General features: G+C 34.3%; 1 protein-coding gene and 2 long non-coding RNA genes across 3 annotated transcripts; all 3 read right to left on the minus strand.

Moving 5' to 3' along the window:
• Window positions 1–223: 223 nt before the first annotated feature.
• On the minus strand, window positions 224–3,347 carry LOC9327597. Its single transcript, XR_002329150.1, has 3 exons — window positions 2,545–3,347; window positions 494–952; window positions 224–423 (listed from the first exon to the last, which is right to left on the minus strand). It is a non-coding gene; the product is annotated as an uncharacterized LOC9327597 (long non-coding RNA).
• LOC110224651 lies at window positions 1,355–2,355 on the minus strand. Its single transcript, XR_002329145.1, has 2 exons — window positions 2,224–2,355; window positions 1,355–2,003 (listed from the first exon to the last, which is right to left on the minus strand). It is a non-coding gene; the product is annotated as an uncharacterized LOC110224651 (long non-coding RNA).
• A 2,003-nt stretch (window positions 3,348–5,350) lies between the features above and the next one.
• On the minus strand, window positions 5,351–11,993 carry LOC9330279. The gene is made up of 5 exons (XM_002894172.2): window positions 11,771–11,993; window positions 11,561–11,690; window positions 11,184–11,478; window positions 10,902–11,114; window positions 5,351–5,693 (listed from the first exon to the last, which is right to left on the minus strand). Exons 4-5 carry the CDS (start codon window positions 11,073–11,075, stop codon window positions 5,403–5,405), a joined length of 465 nt encoding a protein of 154 aa, XP_002894218.1. The 5' UTR covers window positions 11,076–11,114; window positions 11,184–11,478; window positions 11,561–11,690; window positions 11,771–11,993; the 3' UTR covers window positions 5,351–5,402.
• Window positions 11,994–16,274: the final 4,281 nt, after the last annotated feature.

Below are 16,274 nucleotides of genomic sequence, written 5' to 3' on the forward strand. Positions count from 1 at the left end.
ATACCAAATACTAAACCCTAAGAACAACTGGAACCGACTAAACCCAAACATAACGAATGAAACGCATGTTAAATCATATTTTTGGAGCCTAAAAAAGGGCAAAATCCATAAATTATTCAAAAAAGGGCAAAATCCATAAATGCCATTATAAAAAGGGCAAAATCCGTAATTAATTAAAAAAAAAACAATTAACATCTAGTTTTCGGATTTAAATATATGAGAACACATCACAAGATTTTTGCTATAAATTAAATTAGAAAAAATGTAATGGTGGGAAACTAACAAGCTGAGAGCACCAGTGGCCTTTGTGTTGCCTCTTATATTAGTGAGAATGACAGATCCATCATGGAAACTTTCCTTGAATGCTTGAGCAGAAGCAGCTTGGCCAATACGACTATCCATGACCAATACAACATCTGGTTTCTGTTAAGACGAAAAAATCATGTTTGTTAGCACCTAACAAAAATCTAAGAGAACAAGCATGAAAACACACCATTATTTTCGCAATTTGGCTCATTTCTTCAAACAATGAAGTACTGTAGTGATTATGGCGACTATTGGTGTCTACAATTATGAGATCACGATTCTCCTTCCTGAACTTTTCAATTCCTTGTCTGGCAACCTTCGCAGGGTTTAACCCCAAGTAGCTGAAAAATAAAGTAACCGTTCAAAGTTGACGAATTTACTGCATTTTAGAAAATTATTTAGCGAGCTAGAAAAGAAAACTTCTCTAGTACATTTGTACTAATTAAGGGTAGACATGAAAACCAAGCTGAACTGAACCAAACCAAACCGGACAAACATTCATTAAACCAAAACCAATCTAAGTTGTAAATGTAATAACCAAAACGGTTGAGACATTCATCAAACCAAGTAAACCCGATGTGCAACCAAACCATGCAAGTTCAGATTTTCCCGGATCTAACATCTTGCATAGCTCATTGAAGGCAGCCTGAACAAATTTAAGCAAAAATTTAACAAAGATTATAATCAAAAATTAAAACACAATTTTTGAGAGTTGCCACTACTAGAAAGAAGGCAGCTAACGTCGGTTATACTTAAGATTAACGTCGGTTATAAACCGAAGTAAACATATTAGCATCAGTTTTAAAAACGACGTAACATTCGCCGACGTGAATATTTTCAACGTCACTTCAATAAACGACATCAAGTTTAAAGTCAGATTAATAACGTCGGTTTTGTGTCATTTAGCAACGGTTTACAAACGACGTTATGAGCAATTATTCTTTTTATTTCTGTTAATACCTTTTTCTTCTTTCTTCTCTTTATTTACATTTAATTTTCTTTTTCTTTCTTTAGAGCAAGTCTATTGTTACTCATTATTAGTAAAATATAGTAAAAAAATTTAATAAACAAGAAAGATTCAATTAACCAAACACATGTTGATATACACATATAATTGTCTTACAAATGAAATACATCTTTATTACAACTCGACACATGACTCGCTGAAAATTCAACCGTAGCTTTTGTATGGGTTGTTTACCTGAAAATCAGAAAATGAATAAAAAGTTATACAGTAATGCAAAAGATATTTATCATTTTTAACCTGATCCCTTTCTACTATCAGTTGCCTTCTCCAAGATCATATACTGAACTCGTTTATAATCACAATTCCAAGCTTGAATTTGTTGAGATTCCCTACAAAGAAACAACAAAAGGCCAAATTTCCACTAAAGGAACTTGAATGACAATGGTCATATCTTCAATTACTAAGACAAAACTACTTAGTAATGGATTTTAAAACCCTTAACTATAAAGCCTAATTTAGCCTAACATTGTCTAGTCCTACAGCCTGAGGATTACACAACTCTATTCCCGGTCAAATAGGGATACGAAATGGAGCTTCTAAAGTCACACAGTGAAGCAAGCACATGGATCACGAACGATGAAAATCAAATAAAATGTTGCATAGAGTGAAAGCCATAATCGATGTCAAACCAGAGGTAGTAGCACCACCTGCATACTATCTACCTTTGAACCTGAAAAGTCACTGACAAACATTTCACAGGAGAAATGATGGAGTAGAGTTTAGAAATGCTCGCTGTAGTCAAAACGAAGCATCATAAGACTGAACCAGTAACTTGAACTTAAAAAATCAAGCTTCAGCTTTTTGTTTCAGTTTTACTTGATTCTCTCAAAGATGAAACAAAACAAAGGAGGAGTTTGAGAAACATAGGATATGGGATGAAGAATACGAACCCAATTCTCTTGTCATATGCTAACTTGCTCTTTCTCCACCCTATAGCACATAAGATCCAATTCAAGGCATGTCACATAAGATAAGAATAGTTTTAAGAAGATAATCAACATAAGACCATTGACAAAATATCCAAACCTAAGAGTTTAAGAGCCATTTATTTATTCAAGAGCCATTTATTTATATTTAATTCACTATTAAGAGTTTAAGTCGGTTAATAAACCGACGCCAATTCCCTTATATTTAAAAGTTTTAAAGTCGGTTAACGAAATGACGTTAATTAAGTGACGTCTTCCGGCAAATTTCTTGTAGTGTGCACTCACTCGCTGAATGATTTTTCCGTCTTTGCATCCAGGAGGAAGGTGTTGATATATTTCTGGATATTTCTCTCCATATTATTTACGAGCACTGTAGCAACATCAGCATCAAGAAGAGCCCGTGAGATCTTGATCAAGCAAATTTTCATAGTGATCTCATCTAAGACAGTGGCTTTGCACATCCGCTGCATGGAGTGGCTTATCTGATCACTGAGATCATTATGAAACGCCATCTTCTTGTTCGTCAACAAAGTTCCCTGAATTGTAGAGCTAGAGATCTTTATAAGAACAGAAAATCCTTTTTATATATAGAGAAATTTTTTCTAAAACCTCAAACACCATCTTCTGTATTTACATATTTAATTTCTACCAAGACATATGAATGTTACTTTCATTATTAAAATCAATAGGGAAAATGGTGTCACATTTGAAATTTAGTTGTAAAGAAACATGCCATTTATTTTATATAATTCATTATGAAATCCGACAAAACAAGACAACAGATGTACATGTAATAACATGTTACAAAACATTTAGAAAAATGTGTGAACAGGAATCAACGGAGAGCGTCATTAATGACAAAGAAAGCAGATATTCAAGAAAATAGACTGATTCGTCAAAGGGATAAATTATCATGAATCATGCAGAAAAATAATATTTTGCGAATTGCAAATCATCGAAACGAACTTATCGAACCCCATTCCGAATTAAGCCATCACAAGTCAATCTTTCCAAAGCGTTTGTAGAAGAGCGATCAATCGAAAACCTCGTTGAAAATTCACTTGACAGTGCAGATAGAGAGATCAAGAATTATTCTGGTCCCTTATAGTTCCACCACACACTACATTCAAAGGCCGGAAAATCTTTCTCGCCATCATGTCATTAATGGTGAGTGTATCTATGTTTTGTAACTCTTACACATGGCAAAGATGGGATATTTTTTTCCTTACGTTAAGTGTCATCATCGCTACAATCTCACTGGCTCAATTGAAATACGGCATTGATGGGCTTGGGCCTGGCTGTATTTTATGGATAGCCACTTTGGGATCTGTTTGGGGAATCAACGGTCTATATTTTGATATTACATCTATATTAACCATTTATACTCTCTTCATTGTCACAATATTTCAGATAGCGTTTACGTTAGAAATTTATAATGACGAAACAAAACTTTCTGAGAAAAAACTATTGGCTTCTGTTAAAGATGATTTCGAGAAATTAAACTATTAAATTTTATGTTAATGAATCATTTTTAATAGATTCAAAGTTTAATTTTATTCAACTAAAGAAAAGCCTATTCACTAAAGATTTATGTGTTATTCAAAAAGTGAAATGTTTTAAATCTCAACAGATTTTTATATGCAAATTATATATACAGCTAATGAATAAATATATATATATATATATATATATATATATGCTGCCACAAAAAACAAAAAGTACATCTAAGAAATATATCACGTATTATATAACATATAGTGATTGTAAAAAAAACATATAGTGATTGTCTTGTGTAATATTTGGTTCAACTAGTAATATAAAAAGACTTTAAAATAAATTATAAATTAAATAGACTATAATCCAATGTAAATATCTAATCTTTTTGTTTTGTCGTTATAATCCTCCTAAAATTATTTGCAACTATCACAATTACTTAATTAAAGCTATATGGTTTTCCCAACTTAAAAAAACAAACGAATTGATTAAAAAGTAACTCAAGCGATTAAAATCTAAAAAGAAAACCCCACATGAAACTCATTGATTCACCCAAATAAGCCCATGTGTAAAATAAATATGCCCACTCAAAACCTGTTCTATTTAAGAAAATATAAAAGCCCAAGCCCACACATCATGTGTATGAAATTTGAAGTAGCCGCCTGAACCGTTGGATCTCAAATTTCTGTCAAAGCAAGTATAACCTAGCTATATCTGAAATTATTTACAATATGCATTAGTGTTGCTATGAAAAAAAATATTGAAAGGTATTAATTTCATTTCTAAACTCGATTTCACAATAGTCACTTTTTGTAACATTGAAATTTGTATGCAGGTGTTACAAGGACTACTGCAGTTAGAGGCATTGTGCACCCAAAGATCTCGTCCTCTCATGATATTGCCCACAACCACCAACTATAAAGAGATTTTTTTTATCGATTAGCCCTGAATAAAAAGAGATTGCTTATGAATTCATAGTGTCAAGAACAAATTTCATGGGCCTAGAACATTTACTCATCTCCTTTTACATAAACTTCATCCCACCATTTGCTAACTCATAATGCACATTATACTACAAGAAAACATCGTGTAACTGACGAACCAAACCGTTCATAATCCGTCGGTAAAGACCATATAGCTTTTCATGTGCCACAAATTATGGTCGTCGGTTCTAGAGCGTCGGTAATAGATATTCCGTCGGTATTTTGTCGGAGAGCTCGACAGATTACCGATGGCTATATTCCCGACGAACTTGAAACGAATCAATACTGACGGTTAACTGAGACATGGCTGATGGTTGTTACCGACGACGAACCGGCGAGTTACCGATGCATTTATGTGCCGTTATTACTGAGGGATTACCGACGATGATGGAAAACGCCCGACGAAAAACCGAGGGAAAGTAACCGACGGATTACCGACGGTGTTGAAAATGCCCGACGGATACCGACGGTTTATTAAAATAATTGATTTAACAAAAATAATTGGTTTTATAATTGATTTAACAAAAAGAAATTAAAATTAATTCAAACTAAAAACAATTAAATTTAAAAATGATTTAAATTAAAATAACTAAATTGAAAAACCATTCATATTGAAATAATATTATATCCAAAATAAAGTATTCAAACGAGAATTTAAATGAAGAACTAAGAACTAGAATTGGGAAACCGCATTCGCATATCTCCCATGAAACGCATCATCGCCTCAGAACTTTTCTTGTTTTCAGCTATCTCCTTTGCCATCTCATCGGTTCGGCGCTTGTTCTCGGCTTTCTCTTCGGCCATTTGAGTCTCCAAAGCTTCAATCCGTGCTTCTTTCTCTTTGAGAGACGCCTCGAGCATGGGATCACATGAACACGACGATGTGGAATGAGATTTATATCGAGCTACACCTAGTTTTCCTAACCCAAATATCCGACCCTTTCTTTTTGGAGTTTCCTACGAAAAAAAAGATATAACAGTATGTATCAAAAACAAATTATATAAAATGCTAGAGTAGAGACGCAACATAGATCTATATGGCAACAAAATCTCAACATACCAATCAAATATTCTTTAATATATTATGAGATACTAGGTGAGTGTCCGCGCTACGCGCGGGATTTTGTTATAACTTTTGTTTTTATATTTTTTGAAAATTAATTTAAATTTATATGTATATATTATTAGATTCCTGTTTTTTTATAAAAATTATGTATTTGTCTTTTTTTATTTAGTATTTTTTAAAAATTTATTTTTGTATATCGTTGCATGTTTGAGACTAATATATACATTTTTAAATAAAATTTCTCATTTAGCTTTTAAGATATAGTTTAATATTATTTTTATTATTATTTTAGTATAATAACTATACAATTTTTAATTTTATATGGAGTTTATCAACTCTAATTAAAATGTTTTGTTTTGTTTTAGTTAGAACAACTTATTTAATGTAAAAAGAAAAACAAATATCCTCAAAACTTTAAACTTGAATGTAAAACAAAATTATTGGCTCGAAAAGATCATGTCCACAGTTGTATTGAGGTATTTTATAAGAGAATTGTTTTCTAAACTCCATTTTCTCTTGGTCTCCATTTTTTGTCCCTCCACTTTAACTGATTGTAGAAGTTGTTGTCGGCTTCTTGATGGGATTTTGTTCCTCAAATGTGCTCCAGCCCTATAATGAATATTTTGTGTTATATATGTTTATGTAAATTTTTTTTTTTTTATATTATATTTACCTCTCAAAGTTTTTATCACTTATGTTTGACACCATGAAATTCTGATTCTTGGGGGTATAGTTGAGAGGAGATACTCTTATTTGGAAACGGAAATGTTTGCCAGCAAGATCACTTAAACATGTTGGTAAGATATTGTTGTTACCTTTGTTGCCCTGCAAAAAATGTTTGTTTTTAGGTTTAATTGTTATTAAAAATGAGTAAAATTTGCAATATTATATGATAATTACTTTCCTAAGATTTTATTTACCTTCTCGTCCATAATTGTGGTTGCCGTTTTGTTTGTAAGTTTTCTCATTTCTTTGTCTAAAATCACAAATGTCGTACCATGTTCTCCATCATGAACATCAAGCTCCACTCGATACCTATGAAATAGTTGTATATAATAGTATTTAAATGTAAAAATTTCTAAATTGTTATATCTTTAATTCGTTGTGTTTGCAATTTATTAAAAATAGCTATAAGCAAATTATAGCGTACCTAAGAATTCCTTCCTCATTAGGCGTAACACAACTTTTGCATCGTAGTAGTGTTGTCCTTTTCTCTAAATTCCGTCCACAATCTTTGCAAGATCTGTATGTCCATCCGTTTCTTTGTAGCACCCCAACAACATATGCGTTGCAAAAAAATTCAGCATCCTGAGTCTTTTAAAAGTGTTGTAGATTTATCAAGTTTAGTTAGTTGTACATGTATTTATATGTGATGATAAATTAAAATACTCTATTGTGTTAAATACCTGTTCGTTAGCTTTGGATATATAGTCGTAAAGTTCAGCGATGGATACTTCTTCTTTTTTCATGTCTCCCACATGGTTTCTGCATGTTCATATGTTTCTCCTTCTTCTATTCCCATCCTATATGGATAATTAAACAATTGTTAAAATTTGTGTAGATAAGTAAATGTGTTACTTTTTAGCTAATTTATTTAAACCTTACTCTTTTGTAAATTTTTGGATGACATCAAATGTTGAGTCAAAATATATCCTTGTTGCTTCCGTAGAATTCAAGTATAGGTTACTTTGTTCATATTAAATGTATTTTTATTAATATAACCAAAACTGTTTAAAGGAATTTTTATCGTAAAACTCAGAAAGGTACTACATTTGTTTTCGTTCCAATAACAACATCCTTCCAGTCCTATCACTTATGAATTATTTGGTCGAAAGCGATATCCCGAAGCAGAAAAACAAGCTAAGAGCTGAAAACCAAAGCTGATTACAAACATTCTAAATACTTGGGGCATGAATAATGTAAATTGCACTCTAATACAGGGAAATGAATCACCTGTTTAGAATCTTCTTCAGCCTCCTTTGCTGACTTAGCATAATTCAGCAGGACCTGCAGCAGAAACAGAGTGTTTACTTCCAGATCAAAAAACTAAGACTAATGTGTAGCAATTAAGGAGATAAACCTATTGATATGTCTCCATCATTCTAATGACTACAGAAACTGAAAGCAATCCTGAGCTAAAATCTTCATAACTCAAATTACTAATCTCACGAGTATTTTCTTTCATCAATTTCATTCAAAAAAACTACACCCAAACCTTCCCAATGTTCAGCAAATACTCGATCAAACCATTTCATTTTTTTCCGAGTGAATTTCGTCATGCAAAAAGCAGAGTTATCATATTTTCACTCCATGAACACATTACTCACAACATGATACCAAATTTTTATGCGAAACCCTCGGTTGATTCTTCTGGAGTTTAAATTGACACCGGTAAGGAAATAGAATCAGTACCTGAGTGATGAATTATTTTCCGGTGACAGTATGAAGGATATCAAAGTCTATAACGCCAAGCTACTGAAGCTTCTGAACCAATGCGACTACATTTCGATCCGATAATCTCACACTTGACTTCACCTGTTGGGCAAACTCGAACTAACGCTACAATTCCAACTATACATCATCCATCTCCCTCGCGTTCTCACCGGAATTTGAGTCTCAGATCATATTGATATCGTCGATACAAAGAAGCGTCGGTTTCTTTATGCGTCCGTCCTCAGATTCTTCTGATTATATTCCAATACCGTATTTAGTATCTTTCCTCAATTTGATTTACTGGTTTAACGTTAACCAACCCGACCGGGTTAATCTCGGAACACCTAAATTGTTTTGTAATTGAGGGTTTTGATACTTAAAACAAAATAAACCCTAATTCTTCAGAAAATCAGAACGGTTATTCTTTTCTCCTCTCTGCTTTAGTTCTTCTTCACCGTAGCTGAATCTTCGTCTTGGATAGTTTTCTAATCTGATTAGGAATCATAATTTCTTCTAGCCTCCTAGAAATAAGGTTTTGACTGTAGAATATGAGCTACGATTTCTGAATTTTTATTCACTGAAACAGATTAAGCCAAAGAAGTCGCTACTCTTGGAGGCATGGAAACCAGTATCGATTGGATACAAAAGAAGGTATATATTGATGTTGCCATTAGATATATCTTGAATGTTGAAGAAGAAGACGAATTACTTGGTTTTCTTTCCCTCTGTTTGTAAATGTGATAGAATATGATCCAATCTACATACGGTAACTCATGATCATACATAATAGGCTTTTCGTTAATATATCTAAAAACTCTTTCCGTAGGTGGTGGGACTGCATCGCATTGCCAGATGATGTTCATCATTTTGATGAAGGAGCGTTGAGGATGGAGATTAAGAATTTTGCATGTACGGTATGTGTTTGAGTATATAAGTTGAATTTGCTTGCCATGTTGTGTAGAGATTACAAATCGCCATTTGCATCAATATCAAATCCTGACTGTTTTGCCAACTGAATTATATTGTTTTATCTCCGGTATTTGGAGCTCCTGAAGACAGCCATATTTGACAAAGAATCTGAAGCTCGTATCCCCATCATCATTTTGATATATGTTGTACCATTGTTTCTTTGTTTCATACTTTACTCACTGAGGGTCATTCCTTGACCCTAGAAGTTTTCTCACTCGAAATCTAAGGGAATAGCATCGGCATGTTTGAGCTGAGTAACCTGTAAGAGTCGTCAATTCCTGTTTATATCCTTACATTTACAATGAATTTACCCACAATATGTTTGATCTTTGGCGGAGATTTGGTGGTAGCATTACCAGTAGAGGACTATTTCTTGTATATTTATGATCTTCCTGATGCCGAAAAGGTGTGAACAGAATAACGCTTTCGGCCCATTCTTATTGTTCTTTGACCAAAATCTATCGACTCTTACCAGTTTTTTATTCTCATTATCCTAGGAAGAAGCCAAGGAAATCACGAGACTGTTTCTAGATGCTCTTGGTGATGAGTATTCGGTCTGTTGCCAAGGTTAGAAATGAAAGGAACATTGTCACCATAAAACAGAGGAGTTATGTAACTTGAAACCAAGATTTGACATTATTATGTTTAGGAACGGCTTTCTTCCCTCTACAGAGCTGTATGAACCATTCTTGTCGCCCTAATGCAAAAGCCTTCAAAAGAGAAGAGGTATATTTCTAACATGTCGTCCTCTTTATGGTCTACACATCTCAAGGATTAAAATTTTTTCAACAACACTTTGGGACTGAAGTCGATTCATCCATTTGGAACTCTTTTTTACTTGTGGGTTTTGCAGGACAAAGAAAAACAAGTTTTGCGAGTTTTGTGGGTTTTTTACACTGATCCGGATTTGAACAGTGTTAGAAGGGTGGGTGTCTGGTTCTGTCCTAATTTTCTGCACGGAAAAAGTTTTGAGACTTGAGTTGTCAAAATTATCTTTGTTTTTCAGGTTGTTTTGGAGGCAGATGGTTATCAACCTTATCTTATATCTACAGAGAAAGGGTTCAGATCGTTGATAAAGTTTGTCATTGAGTTGGCTAAAGACCCTCCACGTCTTCATGTTCATGAGGTGTGTTTATTTAAATGTTTTTTAGATAGATGCAGTAGGATTGAATTTTAGAAATTTACAGCATTGTGAACTGTTCATGGCTAGTCTAACTTGTGTACCTTAAACTCTTCGGACTGTTATTTAGAGTTTAGTCAAGTTTTCCCTGGTTGTACTGCTTTTATCTGGTTTGAAAAGTCTTATTAAGTTAATATACGTTACCGTAGATGAAGGTTTTTTTTATCCTACTCTAAAAATCATTCATCCAGTTTCCCTTCTGTCAGATTTTTCTGTTACGCTAACATGGTCTAAACTTTTGATTAGTTTTTTTTTCTGTTACACCAATTGTCATATTTTAAACACATATGGCCCATCTATTATGGGCTATTTTGTTTAGTCCTACACATTTATAATTAGAGGTTGATGTGTTAAAAATAAAAGCTGACTTATATTAACGAAATGTTTTGATTGGAAGGGAAAAAAGCTGATGTGTAAGCTCCAGAAAAGCCTAAAATGCTGATGTGGCGACCATATGGAGAGAGATAGTCTCCTTTCATATATATGATTAATTAAAAATTAAAAAAAACATAAGTACCTCAAAAACGATTTTGTTGACAATCTCCATTGGTACGTCATTATTCTCGACACCGTCTATAGATAGTTGGGTAAGGAGATATTCTTGCTTCCTCTTCTTTGAATTCTCTACAACTTCCTTTGCAACCGGATCTTGAAGTTGTTTGGTTTTTTTGTTGGTGTGTGTATCTTCCATCACCGAGAGATGATCCGGATACACACCATCTCTCTCGGCCTAAAACCAAAATTAAAAAATATTAATAATATATATTGAATAGAAATATCTCAAAAATTTCAAACTTACAATTTGTTCTCCTCGGGTGTAAGGCTCGTTGCACCCGAGTTGTGCGTAGCTATTCCTTTCCCCCTCGATCGCTTTTGCGATTTTTGGAGTTAGTCTTGGATTTTGCTTGGGTCTCCGGTTTCACCCAGTGTAGTTGCAACCCTTCAAAAGCTTTATCATTCACCCCTCTAGGCTTCTTATCTTTGACCCACCTTTGCTTCCACTCATTGATTGTGCCATGATAACGAGAAGATATATCTTTGTCAAACGCTTTGCGAACCTCTAGCATCAAATTCCGATCCCAATTAAACTCTTGCTACAAAAGAAAAAATTATGTTGTGTAGTACATTAATTAAAGAACAAAAATACAAGCATCATCTTAAAAAAAAACTACTTACCGCAAATTGCTTGAACCACAAATCTTGTTCCTTCCCCGGCATTGACGAGTAAGTTGGATATGGATCCTTGAGAAGTCCTTGCATCATCTTCAAAACAGATTTGCTTATCCCGTTTCCCGAACTCTCAAACCTAAAAAAGTTAGAATTTTATAAATTTATACTAATAATTAAAAAAAAATAGAAAACGTGAACTAAAATTCAAACACTTACCATGTTGCATGATCGATTCTATCGGGATGGAGCTTTGTGAGTCGTTCTCTTCCTGGTTGAGAGACGAAGTCCTCAATGCTCATCTCCATGGGAGTCTCTGACGTTGGCGACTCCGGACTAAGACTAGGGGTTCGTGAATTAGAACGGGATGGTTCTTCACGACCTTGAGTAGATCTTGATTGGTTATGACGACGGCAGTTACCGTAATTCCTAAAAAATTGTAAGAAGAAGAAATTGGTTATTTATGAATTACGTCATCAAATTTATAAAAAAGAAAAGTGGATAAATAAAACTCCTCACAATAAACCAAAACAAGAAATTTTTATAGCGTTTATACTAAAGAAAATATAACTAAATTCAACAAAATCAATAGATTCACAATAATTGGAAAACTAATTCAACAATTCCACATATCTAACACATATATGACTAAATTCAACAAAATCTAACACATATATGTTTAACCGATAGCTATCCACCGAAGCTAATAAAAATCCAATCGAAAAAGCTTTAATCTAAAGAACAACTGTATATAGAAAAAGATAAACTAATTAGAGAAAACACTTACATGTTACATGTTAGGTCTATTAGAATATGGGCTTTCAACTCAAAATCAATTGGCAATGAGTGGAGTGGCCCATATCCCTTATATATTACTTAGGATTCTCTCCAACTTCCGATGTGGGATATTATGTCCTAATTAATAAGGTCATCGCAGTTGGTGAGAATGTACATGTGCAAGTGAGCATACTCTTGCTCTGATAGCTTCTGTTTTTTACCTTTTCCGCTTACTCGTCCGATTTCTGTAAACAAGTTTGGGTCGTATACCGGATACGTTGATCTCTCACCGCCATCATCATGTCGTGAAGGATGTCTATTCTTCGTACAAACTTCAGACGAAAAGTAATATTCGCCAAAATTTGAGGCTTCTTCATTGATGCTTTGCGCCACAATAGAACCTTCGACTTTGCTCAATTTTTTTACCTTTTTCTTTAAATGGAACATGTAACGCTGAAAAGGATACATCCACCGATATTGAACAGGGCCACCTAGTGCTGCTTCTCGTGGGTGGTGGATTGTTAGATGTTCCATAACATTAAAGAAAGACGGTGAAAATATATTCTCGAGATTGTAAAGAATAATCGGTATATTTTTTTCCAAATTACGAATACCATCCACTGTAAGTGATCTCGTGCATAGATCACGGAAGAATGCACCAACACCTGCAATTTAATATATAATATTAATTTTTTAAAAATTAATATATTATTTTATAATATTAGTTATAAAATTTAACAAATATATAAATCAAAAGTATGAGAAATTAATTATTAAATTAAAATATTTAAATGTACCTGAAATTGCGTCGTGGACGCTTTCTGGTAAAAGATGTGCAAAGGCAAATGGGAGAAGGCGCTGCATCACAACATGACAATCATGACTCTTCATTCCAATAAACTTTCCTTCTCTAGTATCTACACAATTACGCAAATTAGATGCATATCCGTCTGGGAATTTAACATCATGGATAATCTACTCGAAGAACTGTTGCTTTGAAGTTGCATCTAACCAGTACACAGGGATTAGACATTTGCCATTCGCCATTACGTGAAGCTCATGACGAGAGCAAATCTCTGGCAAATCTAGTCTAGACTTTAAATTGTCTTTTGTCTTTCCTAGGACATTTAGCATGGTATTCATCATGTTGTCAAAGAAGTTCTTCTCAATGTGCATGACATCAAGATTATGCCTTAACAAAAGATCTTTCCAATATGACAACTCCCAAAAAATACTCTTCTTATGCCAATTGTGATGTTCACCAGCACCATCAACAGGAGCATGTCCGTTACCACCACAATCGGGAGTTCTCTCAGCACCAAAGTCTCGTAACTGAGTCAAACAATAATCGCCGTCTAACTCAGGAGGAGGACCATAAAAGACTTTCTTTTTCTTCTTAAATAACGAGTTGGCCCTATGATATGGATGATCATTCGGGAGAAATCTTCGATGACAATCAAACCAACATGTCTTTCGTCCGTGCTTAAGTTGGAATGCATCGGTGTTATCTTGACAATAAGGACACGATAACCTTCCATGAGTTGTCCATCCAGATAACATTCGATATGCTGGAAAATCGCTAAAGGTCCACAAAAGGACAACACGCATCTGAAAGTTCTGCTGCAATGAAACATCATACGCTTCAACTCCTTGGTTCCATAACATTTGTAACTCATAAATTAATGGCTAAAGAAACACATCAAGCGATCTCTTAGGATGTTAGGGACCGGGAACAAGAATAGAGAGGATTAGAAACTCTCGACGCATACACAAAATGGCGGTAAGTTGTTACAATTACTGGCCATAACGAATACTGTCTTTCATGCTTCCCAAATGGGTTGAAACCATCTATAGATAATCCGAGGTAGACGTTGCATGGCTCATACGCAAAATCCGGATAAACAGATTGAAAATATCTCCATGCTTCTGCATCTGAAGGATGAGTAATCTCTTCTCCTCTTCTATGCTCTGCATGCCATCTCATTAGCCCTGCCGTTCGCTCAGATTGATATAACCTCTTCAACCTGTCCGCTAACGGTAAATACCACATCCGCTTATATGGAACAGGATCTCTACCACTTGTTTCTTGATATCGCGGTTTGCGACAAAATCGACAACTTTTACGGTTTTCATCTTGTCTCCAATAGACCATACAATTATCGATGCACACATCTATCACCTGATACGGTAAACCAAGACCAGCTACCAGTTTCTGTATCTCGTAGTATGAAGCTGGTGAAAGATTATCCTCAGATAAAATATCTTTTACGAAATCTGCTATCGCATCTACACATCCCTCGACCAAATTGTAGTCAGTCTTTATGGTCATCAATCTACTTGCAGATGATAAAGGCGAATGACCATCTCTACAACCTCTATATAGCGGCTGCTTAGCTGCATCTAACATAACAAAAAACCTTTGAGCTTCTAAATTTGGTTCCTCTACCGTATCTCTATCTTCACCCATTGACTGCATATTTTCCCTATACACATCATTCACCATGTGAACAGTCCCTACGCCAAAATCTACTTCCGTTCTATGTTCTTCTAGGCTATCTGCAACATATGGTTCGCTAGTACTAACATAATCCGGTCTTTCCTCATGGAGAAACCAATACTTGTAACCCTCCATAAAACCATTACAATACAAGTGATTTCAAACTAAATCAATCCTAATATATTGTGGGAATTCCGGCAAATAGAACATGGACATGTTAACTTACGGGTTTTTTTTGGCTTCGGGTTGCTGACAAGCTAATTCCATGAACTCCTCTACACCTCGTGCATATTCATCCTTCAATAAAGTCGATTCGGGATCGTACATTGGTTCGTCTATCCACGATCGAAAATAAGAAGAAGATATTTTTTTTGTGTTTCTATATTTTCTTAGAATAAATGTGGTAGTGAGAATGATTTTTGTTGAGAAACACTACAATAAAAAGTGAATATTGTTACGATTATTATCGTCACAATATATAAAGATTCGGTCACAATAATTCTATTGTGACGAAACTGACACCAATTCTAGAATGTCACAATAAAATCGTCACAAATCCATGTATGTCTCAAAAAGGTCACAAAAATAGTAACAAATTGTGACAGGGTAGTTACAAAACGCTGTAACGAAATTGTAACATTTTTATGACGAAATAAATACGTCATAATTTAGTATGTAAATGGTCACAATTTTTTGACGGGAAAAATGGTCACAATTTTTTGGTAAGAATATTCAATTTTTTTTGTAGTGAAAGAGTGTATTGAGGTATATTTATGGACAAATTGGTTCTGAACCCGTCGGTAAGCTGTCGGTATTCCGTCGGTAATATCAAAATTTAAACGGCTATAAAACGGCTACATCAACGGTAATATGAAATGACGGATAACTGATGGATTATTAATGGAGACCCAAACGGTTAAAATCCGTCGCTATTCCGTCGGTAATTTTGAAAAACTCCCGACAAATTCATATCCGTCGGTAATTACCGACGGATTCCCGACGAAAATAATTCCGTCGTTATTCCGTCTGTTTTCTGTCAGCAAATACCGACGGATATGAGTTCGTTAATAAATCCGTTGGTTTTGCCAGTGTTTTCTTGTAGTGACCATTTTGCAACAATGGGTACCGTTATTGACTATTGTCCAAATTGCTCAAAATATTGTTCATGGAAAGCCAATAATTTTTTTGGTCTATCCCGCCGATTAATATATAGTTTAAATTATTGATATAGAAAACATCTAAAAAATATAATTTCACCAAAAAATCTCGATTAATTGATACAAGACTATCTCTCAACACAGATTAACGCCTAGGGAATTTCTAAAAACTTTGTAGTTCCACTTTGTAAAATAAATATGGATTCGGGACCCTTTTCTTGTGCACATCTTTGAAACGGACTCTACCTCTCACAAACTTGATCAATTCCTCGGATTTATCGACTTTAAGTCT

The sequence above is a fragment of the Arabidopsis lyrata genome, assembly GCF_000004255.2.
Source record: "Arabidopsis lyrata subsp. lyrata unplaced genomic scaffold ARALYscaffold_1, whole genome shotgun sequence".
NCBI lineage: Eukaryota > Viridiplantae > Streptophyta > Magnoliopsida > Brassicales > Brassicaceae > Arabidopsis > Arabidopsis lyrata.

What these genes read in the sequence shown, in the direction of transcription:
- LOC9330279 (XM_002894172.2), bottom strand. Translation starts at nt 11,075, where the DNA reads ATGGAAGATACACACACCAACAAAAAAACCAAACAACTTCAAGATCCG. An exon ending in TCAACAAAATCGTTTTTGAG is followed by an intron (nt 5,694 to 10,901) that starts GTACTTATGTTT and finishes TTTTTTTCGTAG; the next exon opens with GAAACTCCAAAAAGAAAGGG.